This window comes from Cucumis melo, chromosome 7, assembly GCF_025177605.1.
Source record: "Cucumis melo cultivar AY chromosome 7, USDA_Cmelo_AY_1.0, whole genome shotgun sequence".
NCBI lineage: Eukaryota > Viridiplantae > Streptophyta > Magnoliopsida > Cucurbitales > Cucurbitaceae > Cucumis > Cucumis melo.
In genome coordinates this window covers 3,516,531-3,529,094 of record NC_066863.1, presented here as the reverse complement: position 1 = coordinate 3,529,094, position 12,564 = coordinate 3,516,531, and the positions used below count along the sequence as shown (strand labels likewise).

Sequence of the window (12,564 nt, the reverse complement as noted above, 5' to 3'; positions counted from 1 at the left end):
AATAAAGAAACTAACAAAGTGGAATAATGTAAAGGTAAAAGAATCAAGTAGAAGAAATTTAAACCGACATTCTAGTGTGATCTATGTCGTTTAAGAAATGTTGAGAGGTTAATTTATGTTTGTAAAAGGAAGATGGTTTCAAATGATTGAAAATATTACTAAAATTTTACCTTCTATCGATAATAGATCGTGATAGATCCAAATAGTGTTTATCACTAAAGTATCAGATATTTATTAGTCTATCACGTTCTATTATTGATGTAAGGTAAAATGTTATGATATTTTAAAGGCTAAATTACAAACTAAAAAAAAATCCTAAGCTTTAAATGTTTCAAAAATACATTTAAATACTCTTTTATTAGATTTGGATGAAAACTGTTATAGTTTTGTTTAAAAAACATCCATGAATTATTAAAAAGTTTAAAAAATATCATCGAGTTTATAAAAGAAAACAAATACAACAATTAGTATAAGAACTAAAACTGTTAGTTTATACAAAAAATAACTCTAAATTTTAAATATGTTGTTGGTATAGTGATAAATTTATACAATTATTTGGTTTATGGTTCAAATTGATACGACCTCGAAGTTTAGAGTTCAAATTAATATTTTTCCTAAATTTATTTAAACTTGTTATGTTTTACGAGATTGACAATATTTAAACCTTTTAGGTTAGTAGAGTGGTACGACTCAAAATGTCATTGCATTGTTGTTGTTTGAAAAAGGGATGATCTTCGTAGACGCTTATTCTACTAGATATACATTCCTTATTTGTGTTTGTCGCTTCTATTTCTTCTGCCAGCATTTCCTTTATCACTATACTAATAATAGATAATTTTTTTAAAATTTAAAGTCACTTTTGTAACAAGATATTAACGATTTTAATTCATAAACTAACTTTTTCTTTTAAGGTTCAAATGTACTTTTCAAACTCTTTAAACCTTTTCAATAATTTAGAGGTATTTTCTTAAAAGTTGAGGTTTGAAAGTTTAGGTGTGTTTTTATAGTTACAGCAATTTTGTTATATTTAAAAACTAAATTTTAGATATAGTCAGCTTAATATTATAAAACGAAAATAAAGGAAAAGATTCTCCCAATGGAGATTTAAAAAAGAAAAAACAAATAAAAGATTTGAACAGTTCAAATATTTGATTATCGTAAGTCTATGGATGTTATGATTTGAAATAATGATGATGCCAATTGCCAAATCTCCGCGTTCCGAAGTAACCGTAACTATTGTTAATTTTTGTTTCATATAACCTAAACCTATTTAATAATATGGATGAACTTTTATTCAAAAATTAGTTGAGTTCCTTCTTGTCTACTCGTTTTTGGATCAGTTCTACATGCCCTGTCCACCAAAGAATAACAAATATTGTCCCCCACAAGATAAGTGCAAAATTAGTTTAATTTTTTTCAAAAAAAACAAATAACAAAAATCGTGTTCATCTCTAAGATCCGTCCACCTCCACCCCGTTTTTTTGTCTATATAAAAAAAAAAAACCCATTTCCCCATTTTTTTCAATTAACGAAATCCCCGTAAAGTATCATTCGGGTCTCCCCCTTTTCTTCTTCATCGTTCTCTCTTCGCTTCTGGGGTTTCATAATCGATCCCACCATTTGATTTCCGGTGATATTCCGGCGGAGATATACGTTTTCTTTTTCTTTTTCTTTTTCTTTTTTTTTGTTGGTGTTGCATTTGTTTACAAGAGACGAAGAGTTTTTGTTGTATCTTCAAAGTTATTTTAGATGGTTCTTCTCGGTTCCATCTTCTCAATTTGCAGGGATGCAGCTGGAGTTGCTGGTACGTCTTTTTCTTGTATTCAATTCTTCCGTTAATGGCTGGAGAAGTTTGTTCTGTTTGGAAAATCCAATTCTTCCGGGGGAAATGGATTTTCACTTCAATTTGGGCATACCCTTTTGATCATTTTTGGTGATAACATGTTTCGAAATTGTTTTGTTTGGGAAATTCTTAGGGGGAAAGTGGATTTTGCCTTCAATTTGGTCATGTCCTTTTGATCATTTCTGTTGATAGCATGTTTGAAATTGGAGCTCTGTGTTTTGTTATGTCGTTTATTGATTAATGGTAATTTGTTGTATCAAGTCTACCCTAATCTATTGGCTTATTTAAGGAAGTTGTTGATTTTTCTTCCGCTGTATTTTATTTCTTGAAGTCAAACTAATGAATAAATGAATGCCATTTCATTCGGTTCTGCTATTTGGTATATCATTGTATTTGTTTTGTTTAAAATGAAGTTTGTTTGATGATCAGCAGTAGATTAAGATATTGTGAACTGTTTGTATCCGTAAAGAACAGTGAAGGGAAGGGATTTGAAAATTTTCGTAACTAGCGTTTTTAGTTTGGAGTTTTTAATTTAGGTTTGGTTCATCATCATTTCTTTAGTACTGTCTTCACCTTCAAGAAGAAGGGGTTGAATTAACAAGTTTTTGGAAATTAGAAACAAAGATGAAAAATATTGCAAAGAAAATGTGAGAAAACAATTACAATTTTCAATAATTAAAAACCAAATGATCAACGGATTAACTTTAATCGTTATTTTCCTGATGAAAATTGTACTTTTATCCATTTGCAGGGCACATATTTGCTTTTGGGCTTTTCCTGTCACCTTTGTAAGTTCTAGCTATCTGCTCTACTAGACTTTCTAGATAAGTAATGGTGTAGAATTTATATGCTCACCATTTTATTGATTTGTTTTCTTTGGGATTAATTTGCAGAGATACATTTAGACGTGTGATCAGAAACAAAACAACAGAACAGTTTTCGGGTTTGCCATACATATATGCTCTGTTAAACTGCCTTATTTGCCTGTGGTATGGCACACCCCTCATTTCTCCGAGAAACACGATGGTCATGACGGTCAATTCGATAGGCGCAGTATTTCAGTTAGCCTACATCTTGCTCTTCATAACATATGCTGAAAAGGGGAAAAAGGTGGTTACTCATTTGTCTATAATATGTGCTGGACTATGTCTTTATGAATGATGGGAGTTTGTGAAAGGTCTAACTTATTGAAATATTCTCTTCATGCTGTAACAGATAAAAATGCTAGGATTGTTGCTTGGAGTATTTGGCCTTTTTATAGTTATTGTTATTGGGAGCTTACAAATAACTGACCTCCCCTTGCGACGGAATGTTGTCGGGATTTTGAGTTGTGCATCTCTCGTATCAATGTTCGCCTCTCCCTTGTTTATTATTGTAAGTCTATTTTTAAGCTTCTTTTCTATCTTTATTGTTGGACGTTTTAAAGGCTTGCCTACTTTCTAGTTTTCTTACCCCTTCAATTTCCCTTGGTGTGCTCTCAGAATTTGGTGATTCGAACGAAAAGTGTGGAGTTTATGCCATTTTATCTCTCCCTTTCGACCTTCCTCATGAGCATATCTTTTTTCCTCTATGGACTGTTCAATTACGATCTATTCGTTTATGTAAGCATTGTCCTACCCATTTCCTTCGTTCATTGCACTTTTACTTTATTGATTATGTGACGTAAATGTTTTTCCTGCCTAACTGCAGGCCCCAAATGGAATAGGAACTATGTTGGGGAGTGTTCAATTGGTGTTGTATTGCTACTTCAGTCGAGTTGCTAGAGAGGAGTCTAGAGAACCTCTAATTGTATCATATGCGTAGATACGTACATTGTGTATTTACATCATGATAACGAGGTAAGATTTCAATTTCCATGTGCTTTATCATCTATCCTTGTTAACTAACGGACTAAAACGATCTAGTTTTTTGGATTTCTGCTACGGTAAGGACATGGTGTGGAAAATAGGAAAACAGCCAATCTGAAAATGTTTTTCATTTACCGCACGAACAACAGATTTCCAAGGGTTGATAATTGGTTCTTCCACAGCATCCGTGTGCAGTTCGTTGTTAGCCAATGAGCCGTTATCGGGCTACATTGTGTTTTGTTGTAAAATTACCTCTCCATTAATTTCTTCATTTTGATTGATTGGTTTGTTTTTTCAACCCACCAATCACTTAAATGGCGTATTTTTAGACAACCAACCCCAAATTCTCAAGAGTGAAGAATGTTGTAATGTTTTTTAGCCTTGTGATTTAAAAGCTTTGCTCCACTGCTCTGCTTCTCCACTCTCACTCTCTCTGTCTCTCTCTCTGATTTTGTTTGAATATGAAGAATCTTGTATCAGATAAGAACCAAAAGAAAGGACAACGAAGGAAGTTTAACCATCTCCGGTAGGTTCTTCTTCCAAGTTTACTCGTTGATTTGGGATAGAGCTTGGATTTAAACTTGGCAAAGTTCGGCTATATGTCAATAAGTACAGCTTGCACTTGTTTCGAACTTAGTCTTTAGCTACTTGTTCCATTTTATATCATATTTGATAATTGTATCGATTCACTTGCATGAACTAAACAGAAAGCTCACAGTTTCTAATGCGTGGCTAGTTCTAAACTTTTAATAAACTTTTTCTTTTTAAGTTAAAGCTGATGGTCGTGTCAACTACTCGTGTCTTTCATGGACATAAAATTGTCTAAAGCCACCAAAGATCTCAAAAGAAAGTGAAAGCTAAGAGAAGTGGATGGTGTGTAAAAAGAGAGAGAAATAAAAGTTATTAGGAGAGAATCTATCCAAAAAGAAGAAAGGGATATTACATTGGAAAAGCTCACCCCTTTGTATAATTTTTACACCTCTTTTTTTTTTTAAGATTCCCATAGTAGAGAAAGAGCATCAAAGTAGATCCTTCAACCTTGTCTTTACTTTTATGCCTTCTCCTTCCTACATGTAATTAATCAAATAAACATGTGATGTTAGAAGACAGGAAAAAAAGTCCAAACACCAAATGACATATACTTCATTTTCTTGAGTCAAAGGACTCTAATCTCTCTTGCCTCCTAATTAGATGATTAATTTTATTTTTCTGATAATAGATATACTTCAAAACAACAATACATATTTTATCAAAAAAAAAAAAAAAAAAAAAAAAACTCAAATGTTGTTATTAAAATTAAATACTAGAAAATCTTATCTCTTTAGATATTTAAATGTGTTCTACAGTGTTGTTAATTTGACTAAATCATTTAAATGTGTTCTAGTACATTTGAATAATGATAATAGGTCATGATTACTTTGTTTCCAAGCTATCATGATTAAATGAAAATGTTAGTTAAAGCTTACTTGTCCATTAATTTACTTAAAAGAGAGAAAAAAGAGACTTGGCCATTAATTAACCATTGGAAATCCTTGTTGAACTTCCAACTCTAATGTTTAAATAATAATAATCACATTTTTTTCTAAACATATTTTTCTTTCTTTAGATTTTTTAATAAAACAATTATGAGTATGAAATATTGAACATCTTTTTAAAATGTATAACCTTTGAAAGAGTTAGTAACATTAAATTTGTTCTCTTTCCTTAATAAGATTTGAAAGTGTTAGAATTGTGATATTGTTTATAATTGAAACAGAAGTTTAGAATTGTTAAAAAAAATCTTAAAAGAGGTTTGTGTGTGTTCAAATCTCCCAAAGAACTTACGGATCAGCACCTTGTAACCATTTTCCATGGCGGCAATTTGATCCTGCAGCAATCTTCCCCTTTCGTCATACAGAATAAGCCCACTGTACTTCAGCATCTCACACTTTTCCCCCATTAATATCGGCCGTTGCCAAACCGCCGCCGTCGAATTCCGGCTTCCCAATTCTTCCCCTTCCTCTTCTTTGCCCAAAAGCCGCACCGGCGTCTCTCCGCCGCCGCCGCTCCCCTTCCACCTAATTTCCGCTGCCCATTTCCACCACCTCTGATCTGTCCGTCGTCGGTGGGCTTTCTTCTCCCCCTTTCTCTTCCTCGCCCAAGCCGCCGCACAGAGGGCAATGACGGCGGCCAACGTGCACGTTAAGAGAACGAAGGCTTGTTGGGTTGAGAGCTTCCATTTGTCTTCTAAATTCCACAGAGCTTCCATGGCTTTCAAGACATATTATTGGAAGAGGGTGATGAAGTCGGAGCTATATACTGTCTCTGTCAACTCATTATTAGTAATAGTAACCATAAGATTTGTGTTTTAAATGGAATGTTGCCGTTGTTATGATTTCAATTTTTGAATATATGAGACCCAATAATTGTTAGGATGATTAATATTTGCTACTTAAACTTCACAATTAATCACTCCATAAATACTTCTTTTTTTTTATATATATATATATATAAATTCAAAATTTTCCCATACTTTGTCCTTGTTCTTCAAATCAAGTTGTCATCCCACAACTTTTATATATATACTTTAAGTGTGTGATTAGGTTAATATTCACGACCGCCTATTGACATTGTTCGGTCGATCTCTGATATACAATAGACCAATTATATATATTTATATTCTAGTTAAACATGGTTATTTTATAGATGACAATAAGTTTCAATATAAATATAGTTGAATGTATATAGCATGTTACATAAGTGAATTTTGGCCGACTTACTAAACTAATACGATCATTCTCGGCATTATTTATCAAGAGAAAATATATTTCTTTAAAGAAAAGCTATATATATAAATATATATATATATATTTAAAATGTTGTTCTCAAATATTGTAAAATAAACCAAAATATTTACAAAATGTAACAAAAAATTTAGTTTCTATTGATGATAGACTTTTATCGGTGTCACGTTGACCGACGTTAATAGAAATTTATCAATATCACGAATCATTGTGGACAAATTTTAAAATTTTATTGTATTTGAAAATAGTCGAAGTAATTTTATTATTTAAAATAAAATTTTGAATAGTTAAAAAAAAAAAAAAAAGACACTACTATGGATATGGATGAAAATGATATATTAGGGAAAATTTTTGATTAGAAAGAGGAGTAGTATTTTGAGAAGTGAGATGGATCCACCGCTGGGTTTGAGCCGTTGGAGATGTCTCACCGTTTGAAGCAAATATTTAATGTCACTCACGGACTTTGGAAGGTTGTAATTAAAATGTAACCACTAATTGCTCAAATCTGTTGTTTTTTCCATTCTTATTCTTTCTTTTCCTAAATAAGATTGATAAAACAATGAATGTCTATGGTCCCTTCTTGTGTGTTAAAATTTTATCATTGTTTATGTATAAGTTTGTATGCATTGTGTCAGACACTTTCCTTTCAAATTGCATGGCACTCCCTTTTTCTTGGTTTGATTCCATCCTTGTCTCGTAAAGATGTACAGGAGAATCGTTTTAATCTTCTCCATTTCACTTACTTCTAAGCAGTTTTGAGGGATGGGTATGATAGATCAAAAAATCGAGCTGATCAATTAAACCAAAGTCAATCCGATTTGATCGAAAAACGAAAGTGGTCGGTCAGGATTGGTTTGGAAAAGTTTCGAATGGAGAATTTCCAAAAAATATTTTTAAAGTGTTAAACCAATCGACTGATGATCATTCACAGTGGTTTTCTGATTTGGTACTATAGTATTGTTAATAGAAGAAAAAAAAATCCATGGTATATGTAAAACACAAAAGAAAAAATATGAAGATTAATGCCTAAAGTAGAGGATGATGTTGTGTGAAAAAGGACGAAGCTATTTGTTGTTCATAAATTAGTAAATGTTGTATTTATATTTTTATACCCATAGTGTAGCACTTGGTTGTGTTGTCTTGTATAGGGCAAGTGTGTTTGTAAACAAATAATATTCTTAGCAGTGGACATCTTTTTAACGAGAATCATAAAAAAAAAATAGAAAACCTAACAAAATATTTATATTTTGATTAAAAGAAAACAAATGAAATTAAATTTTGACTTTTATTGGTTTTTTTTATCAAATAGTTTCTTTTTTTAAAAAAAAAAACTTAGAAGTGAATTTACACGAGATTGGACACGTGTGCTTGTGAAAATGAGTTGGTTTAGTCATAAGAGGATTCAAATACATTAAAATGAATCAAAGTATTTGTAAAGGGATAATTGCAAATGTAGCAATTATATTCAAAATAATTAAGTATATAGCAACATTCTAAAAAAATTGCAAATATAGCAAAACTTGTCAAAATCTATCAATGATAGGAGTCTATCACTGATAGACCATGTAGCAAATGTTGGTCTATCACTGATAAACCATAAGAGTCTATCAACGATAGACTCTATCACTGATAGACTTTGCTATATTTGCAATTTTTTAAAAATATTGCTACATACTTAATAATTATTCTAAAAATTGCTACATATTATGATTACCCATTTGTAAATACAACAAAATATATATCACAATGGACCATAACATTTTACTATATTTGTAAATATGATCAACAATTTTGCTATTTACAATAAGCTTCTATACCATTCATATTCTAATTAGGGGTAAGTATGGTTAATAGAAAAATTGATTCAATCGACCAAACCGAAGTCTTGGAAAGGGTCGGTTGGTGTTGGTTTTGGAAAGTTCCAAATTGATTGATGTTTATTCATCAACGATCGATGTCGGTTTGAACATTTACTAAACCAACCATAGTCGGTTTGATGACAGTTTGATTGAAAAGTCGACTTCAATCGACCGATGATTGTAACTAATTAAACTTCTATATTTTAAAAACTACATCCAAAAGATCCAAAGACAAAAACATATGTATTTCTTCTCAAATTTGTGAAATAAAGAGGTCGTTTGGTTTAAAGTTTTATAGGGTTTGAGAATAAAATATGCCTGAGAATGAAATACTTGGGAATAAGATGTCTGATAATTAGATATGACAATATTTGGTTGTGCATGGAAAATACTACTAAAATTTTATGGACAAAAAGTATTTTTGAATTTAATTTATAAAATAGGCAGAAATGTAACAAAATTAAAAAAAAATATTTACGATGTGTAACAAGAAATTAAAGCGCATGAAACCACTATTATTTTTTCAAAAATTTCAGATTTGTCCATTGTTGGTTTTGAATATTGGTGGACCATTATTCGTTCTCTTTCTTATTTTTTGCAATTTATTTTTCTCATCTTCATGTTATTATTTTATTCAAATTATTACATATCCATTTTCATATTTCAACTTCTCCTTATTCCTTATTTAATTACCTTCTATTCCATATTTTGTTATTTCTTTTTCATCCCTATCTTATTTCTTTCTTTTTAGTACAATATCTAAATGATCAATTGTCTGTCTCATATAGACAGAGACATATCACTATCATTGATAGATTGTTTAGACTAGGTACAAGAATACAAGATCGTTTGAATTGGGTACAAGTGTTAAAAAATCGTTTAAGCTGGGTACAAGGGGACAAAATTGTTTAGATTGGATACAATAGTACAATTTTGTTTAAATTTGATACAAGATCGTTTAGACTGAATACCATATTGTTTAGACTTGGTATAAGGGTACAAAATCATTTTTCACGTGTGTGTGTAACCGATTAATTGCATAAGTATTTTAGTTATTTCACGTTGTGACTCGTGAGTTTTTTCCTTTTTCAATTTTTTTTATATGGTAACTATTTTTTAAAAAGATCACTTAAAATTAACCCATTGTTATATTTAACCATTGAACGTGATGTTAATTATAATATAATATTTAATCATGTTTATAATTAATTAAGTTGATATGATACCAATTTGAATTTGAATACATAAAAAATGAAAAGATAAGACAGGAGGAGTATAATATATCAATAAAGAAGTAAAAAAAAAGGTTTTATAAATATTATATGTTGTTAATGAGAGAAGTAATATAAATTAAAACCAAGCTACAAATTTTTCTTTGAAAAAAATAATTAAATGGTAAATTTAATTATAATATTATTTGTAATAGAATTTTTTCTTATTTTGCTTTTTTATTTTTTAATATATTATTAATAATAAAGATGGAAAAATTTATCATTTAATTTAGAGATTTTATAATGTATAACCATTTTGGTATAAAATATTAAGTATATGTCAGTTTATTAAACAATTTGCAAATATAGCAAATTTTTTATTTTCTAAAAATATATTCCAATATTGCCCTTGTTTTAAAAAGGATATTGGCGCGACTTTCTCCTCCTCCATTCCCCTTCTGCGTGATTTTCTCCCTTCTTCATCTTTACCATTCTCCACGTTAAGAACATCTTCTTCCTCCTCCAACGACGCCTTCTTCCGCCTCCAACCACAACTTCTTCCGCCTCCAACCACGCCTTCTTCCGCCTCCAACCACACCTTCTTCCACCTCCAACCAGTCGTCATCTTATTGTCTATTTTCTCCTACTTTCGTTAAATCATCTGGTATGTAATCAGATATTTTTTAAAGATTTTAGATTTGATCTTTCTTTTTAGTTGTTTCCTCTTATTTTAGTTTTTCTATTTGTAATATTTGATTTTAGTTGTTTCCTCTAATTTTAATAATTTAAGTTTGAATCTTTGTAGAATATTTTTTTGTCGATTTCATGCTTTTAGATTAAAAGAGTTACATGTTCCTTTTATTATTATTCTGATATGACTTCATCTTCTTGTAGAATTACATGTCTATCATTTTCTATTAATGATAGTGATAGACTTGTATCCTAGTGTATTACTGATAGAAGTCTATCACTAATACACTATGATACAAGTCTATCACTGATAGACACTTTGTCTTCTAGCACTAATACACTATTTTTTTTAATTATGCAGTAATTTGAAATTATGATTAAGCTTCCAATAGTAGTGTTTCATAGTGGACAGTGGGATGATACAAATAGTTACTTGAATTACAAGACTACAGGTGTATTGGTTGATGAGATGATGTGTTTTGAAAATTTTGTGAGTTTGATATTAAGAGAAGTTCGATTTAATGCATCTCCTTCTTCAATACAATTGTCAATCTTATTGGATTATGGTATCACTGATATTCAAAATGTGGTTCAAATTCAAGAAGATAAAGATGTTACTTGGTTTCTAAGTTTAGTTAAAGGGCATATTACAAGACATCCATTAGTTGCCCATGCTATTGCTCATGTCTCTAATATGGATTTAGAATGGTCTAGTGTTGTTGACAGTGGGATGGATAATTTGTGTTCTTTGCTGCCTTCTTCTTCCATTGATGATGATTTTCAAATTCTTACAGATATTCATGTTAGTAGCTTGTCTTCTACATTCGATTTGAAAGAAAATGATATGTTTGCTAGCAAGGAACTACTATCAAAGTCATTTTACTACATTGCTATAAAGAACAACTTTGAGTTCAAGACTGTGAGATCAAATTCTAAATCTATTGAGTTTAAGTGCTCCCAAGATAATTGTCCATGGTATGTCCGTGCATCTCGTTACAAGGGTGGAGAATTATGGCGACTAAGGAAGTATATTGCTAATCACAATTGCTCCATAAATGTTATTCAAACTACTCATAAACAAGCATCTTCATCATTGATTAGTGATTGTATTGTAAAAGACTTTAGTTCTTTTGACCATTTGATTCCAAATGATATTATGATTCACATGCGTACTAAACTTGGTGTAAATGTTAGCTACTATAAAGCGTGGAGAGCAAAGGAACTTGTTATGAATTCTTTGAATAGTGAAGCAAAAGAATCTTATGCCTTGATTCCAAACTTTTTTATGAAACTAAAAGAAATTAACCCAGGTATGTTTTTATTCTTACAATTTATATATCATCAATCAAGCTTTCAATGATATGGTCTATCAGTGATAAGTTCTATCAGTGATAGGCCTTATAGTAAATGAGCATATCATCAGACGACTGGTGTTATGGTGGTTTACTATAGGGTCTATCAGTGATAAACCATATCAGTGACAGACCTATAGTAAAAGAACATGTTATTTATTTTTTATGTATGTGTATATATATATATATTAATATTTTTTATTTCAAGTTCATTCACTGCTTATGAAACTGATACAGAGGGACATTTTAAGTACTGTTTTATGGCTATTGGAGCGTGCATTGAAGGATGGAAATATTGTAGGCCCAACATATCAGTTGACGGTACATTTTTGAAATCTAAATATGGTGGAACTCTTTTGACAGCCTCAACAATAGATGGTAATAATCAAATTTTCCCATTGGCCTTTAGTATTGTAGATTCTGAAAATGATGCATCCTGGAGATGGTTTTTTTGAGAATATAAAGAATAGTTTAAGGGATCGGGAAGATTTAGTTGTAATATCTAATCGACATTTAAGTATCCCAAAAAGTGTTCATAATGTTTTTCCAAATACTGAATATTGCGTTTGTTTGCAACACCTTCTAAAAAGTTTGAAGTTGATATATAAGGACCCTATAATTGATAAGCTCTTCTTTAGATGTGGAAAAGCTTATACAGTTGTTGATTTTGAGACTAATATGAGATGGATGGAGTCTATGTATCCTAGTATACGAGACTATCTTAGTAAGGTTAGTTTTGAAAAGTGGGCTCGAGCATACTGTACAAGGAAAATATATCAAATGATGACTACAAACATTTCAGAAAGCTTAAATGCAGTTCTAAAAGAATCTAGAGATTTTCCTGTTGCAGCATTACTCGATTCTATCAGACAAATACTTCAAAATTGGTTTTATGATCGGAGAAAAGTTGCATGTTGTATGAGAACTGTTTTAACTAGTTGGGCTGAGGGAGAATTACGAATTCAACATCAAAACTCAA

General features: G+C 30.8%; 2 protein-coding genes across 6 annotated transcripts; one reads left to right on the top strand and one right to left on the bottom strand.

The window, feature by feature from the left end:
* The first annotated feature begins 1,460 nt into the window (after positions 1 to 1,460).
* LOC103504218 (bidirectional sugar transporter SWEET2) lies at positions 1,461 to 4,464 on the top strand. 4 transcript variants are annotated; one of them, XM_051087640.1, is made up of 7 exons: positions 1,461 to 1,804; positions 2,595 to 2,631; positions 2,737 to 2,953; positions 3,059 to 3,217; positions 3,325 to 3,444; positions 3,533 to 3,681; positions 4,158 to 4,464. In XM_051087640.1, the coding sequence occupies exons 1-6, from the start codon at positions 1,750 to 1,752 to the stop codon at positions 3,644 to 3,646; spliced, it is 702 nt and encodes a 233-aa protein (XP_050943597.1). In that variant the 5' UTR covers positions 1,461 to 1,749; the 3' UTR covers positions 3,647 to 3,681; positions 4,158 to 4,464. The 4 variants fall into 4 exon arrangements, with proteins under 4 accessions (XP_050943597.1, XP_050943598.1, XP_050943595.1 ...); XM_051087641.1 differs by lacking the exon at positions 4,158 to 4,464 and adding an exon at positions 3,832 to 4,095 and having other exon boundaries at positions 3,533 to 3,682; XM_051087639.1 differs by lacking the exon at positions 4,158 to 4,464 and adding an exon at positions 3,773 to 4,095 and having other exon boundaries at positions 1,464 to 1,804.
* Positions 4,465 to 4,566: 102 nt separating this feature from the next.
* On the bottom strand, positions 4,567 to 6,074 carry LOC103503252 (uncharacterized). 2 transcript variants are annotated; one of them, XM_051087642.1, is made up of 2 exons: positions 5,515 to 6,074; positions 4,567 to 4,757 (listed from the first exon to the last, which is right to left on the bottom strand). In XM_051087642.1, the coding sequence occupies exons 1-2, from the start codon at positions 5,936 to 5,938 to the stop codon at positions 4,645 to 4,647; spliced, it is 537 nt and encodes a 178-aa protein (XP_050943599.1). In that variant the 5' UTR covers positions 5,939 to 6,074; the 3' UTR covers positions 4,567 to 4,644. The 2 variants fall into 2 exon arrangements, with proteins under 2 accessions (XP_050943599.1, XP_008465611.2); XM_008467389.3 differs by having other exon boundaries at positions 5,525 to 6,073.
* Positions 6,075 to 12,564: the final 6,490 nt, after the last annotated feature.

Bases quoted from the DNA above. Each gene is read 5' to 3' on its own strand.
- LOC103504218 (XM_051087640.1), top strand. From the start codon at position 1,750: ATGGTTCTTCTCGGTTCCATCTTCTCAATTTGCAGGGATGCAGCTGGA. The intron at 3,218-3,324 runs GTAAGTCTATTT...GTGTGCTCTCAG, and splicing joins CCTCTCCCTTGTTTATTATT to AATTTGGTGATTCGAACGAA. The intron at 3,445-3,532 runs GTAAGCATTGTC...GCCTAACTGCAG, and splicing joins ATTACGATCTATTCGTTTAT to GCCCCAAATGGAATAGGAAC.
- LOC103503252 (XM_051087642.1), bottom strand. From the start codon at position 5,938: ATGGAAGCTCTGTGGAATTTAGAAGACAAATGGAAGCTCTCAACCCAA. The intron at 4,758-5,514 runs GTAAGTTCTTTG...AATTACATGTAG, and splicing joins TGGTTACAAGGTGCTGATCC to GAAGGAGAAGGCATAAAAGT.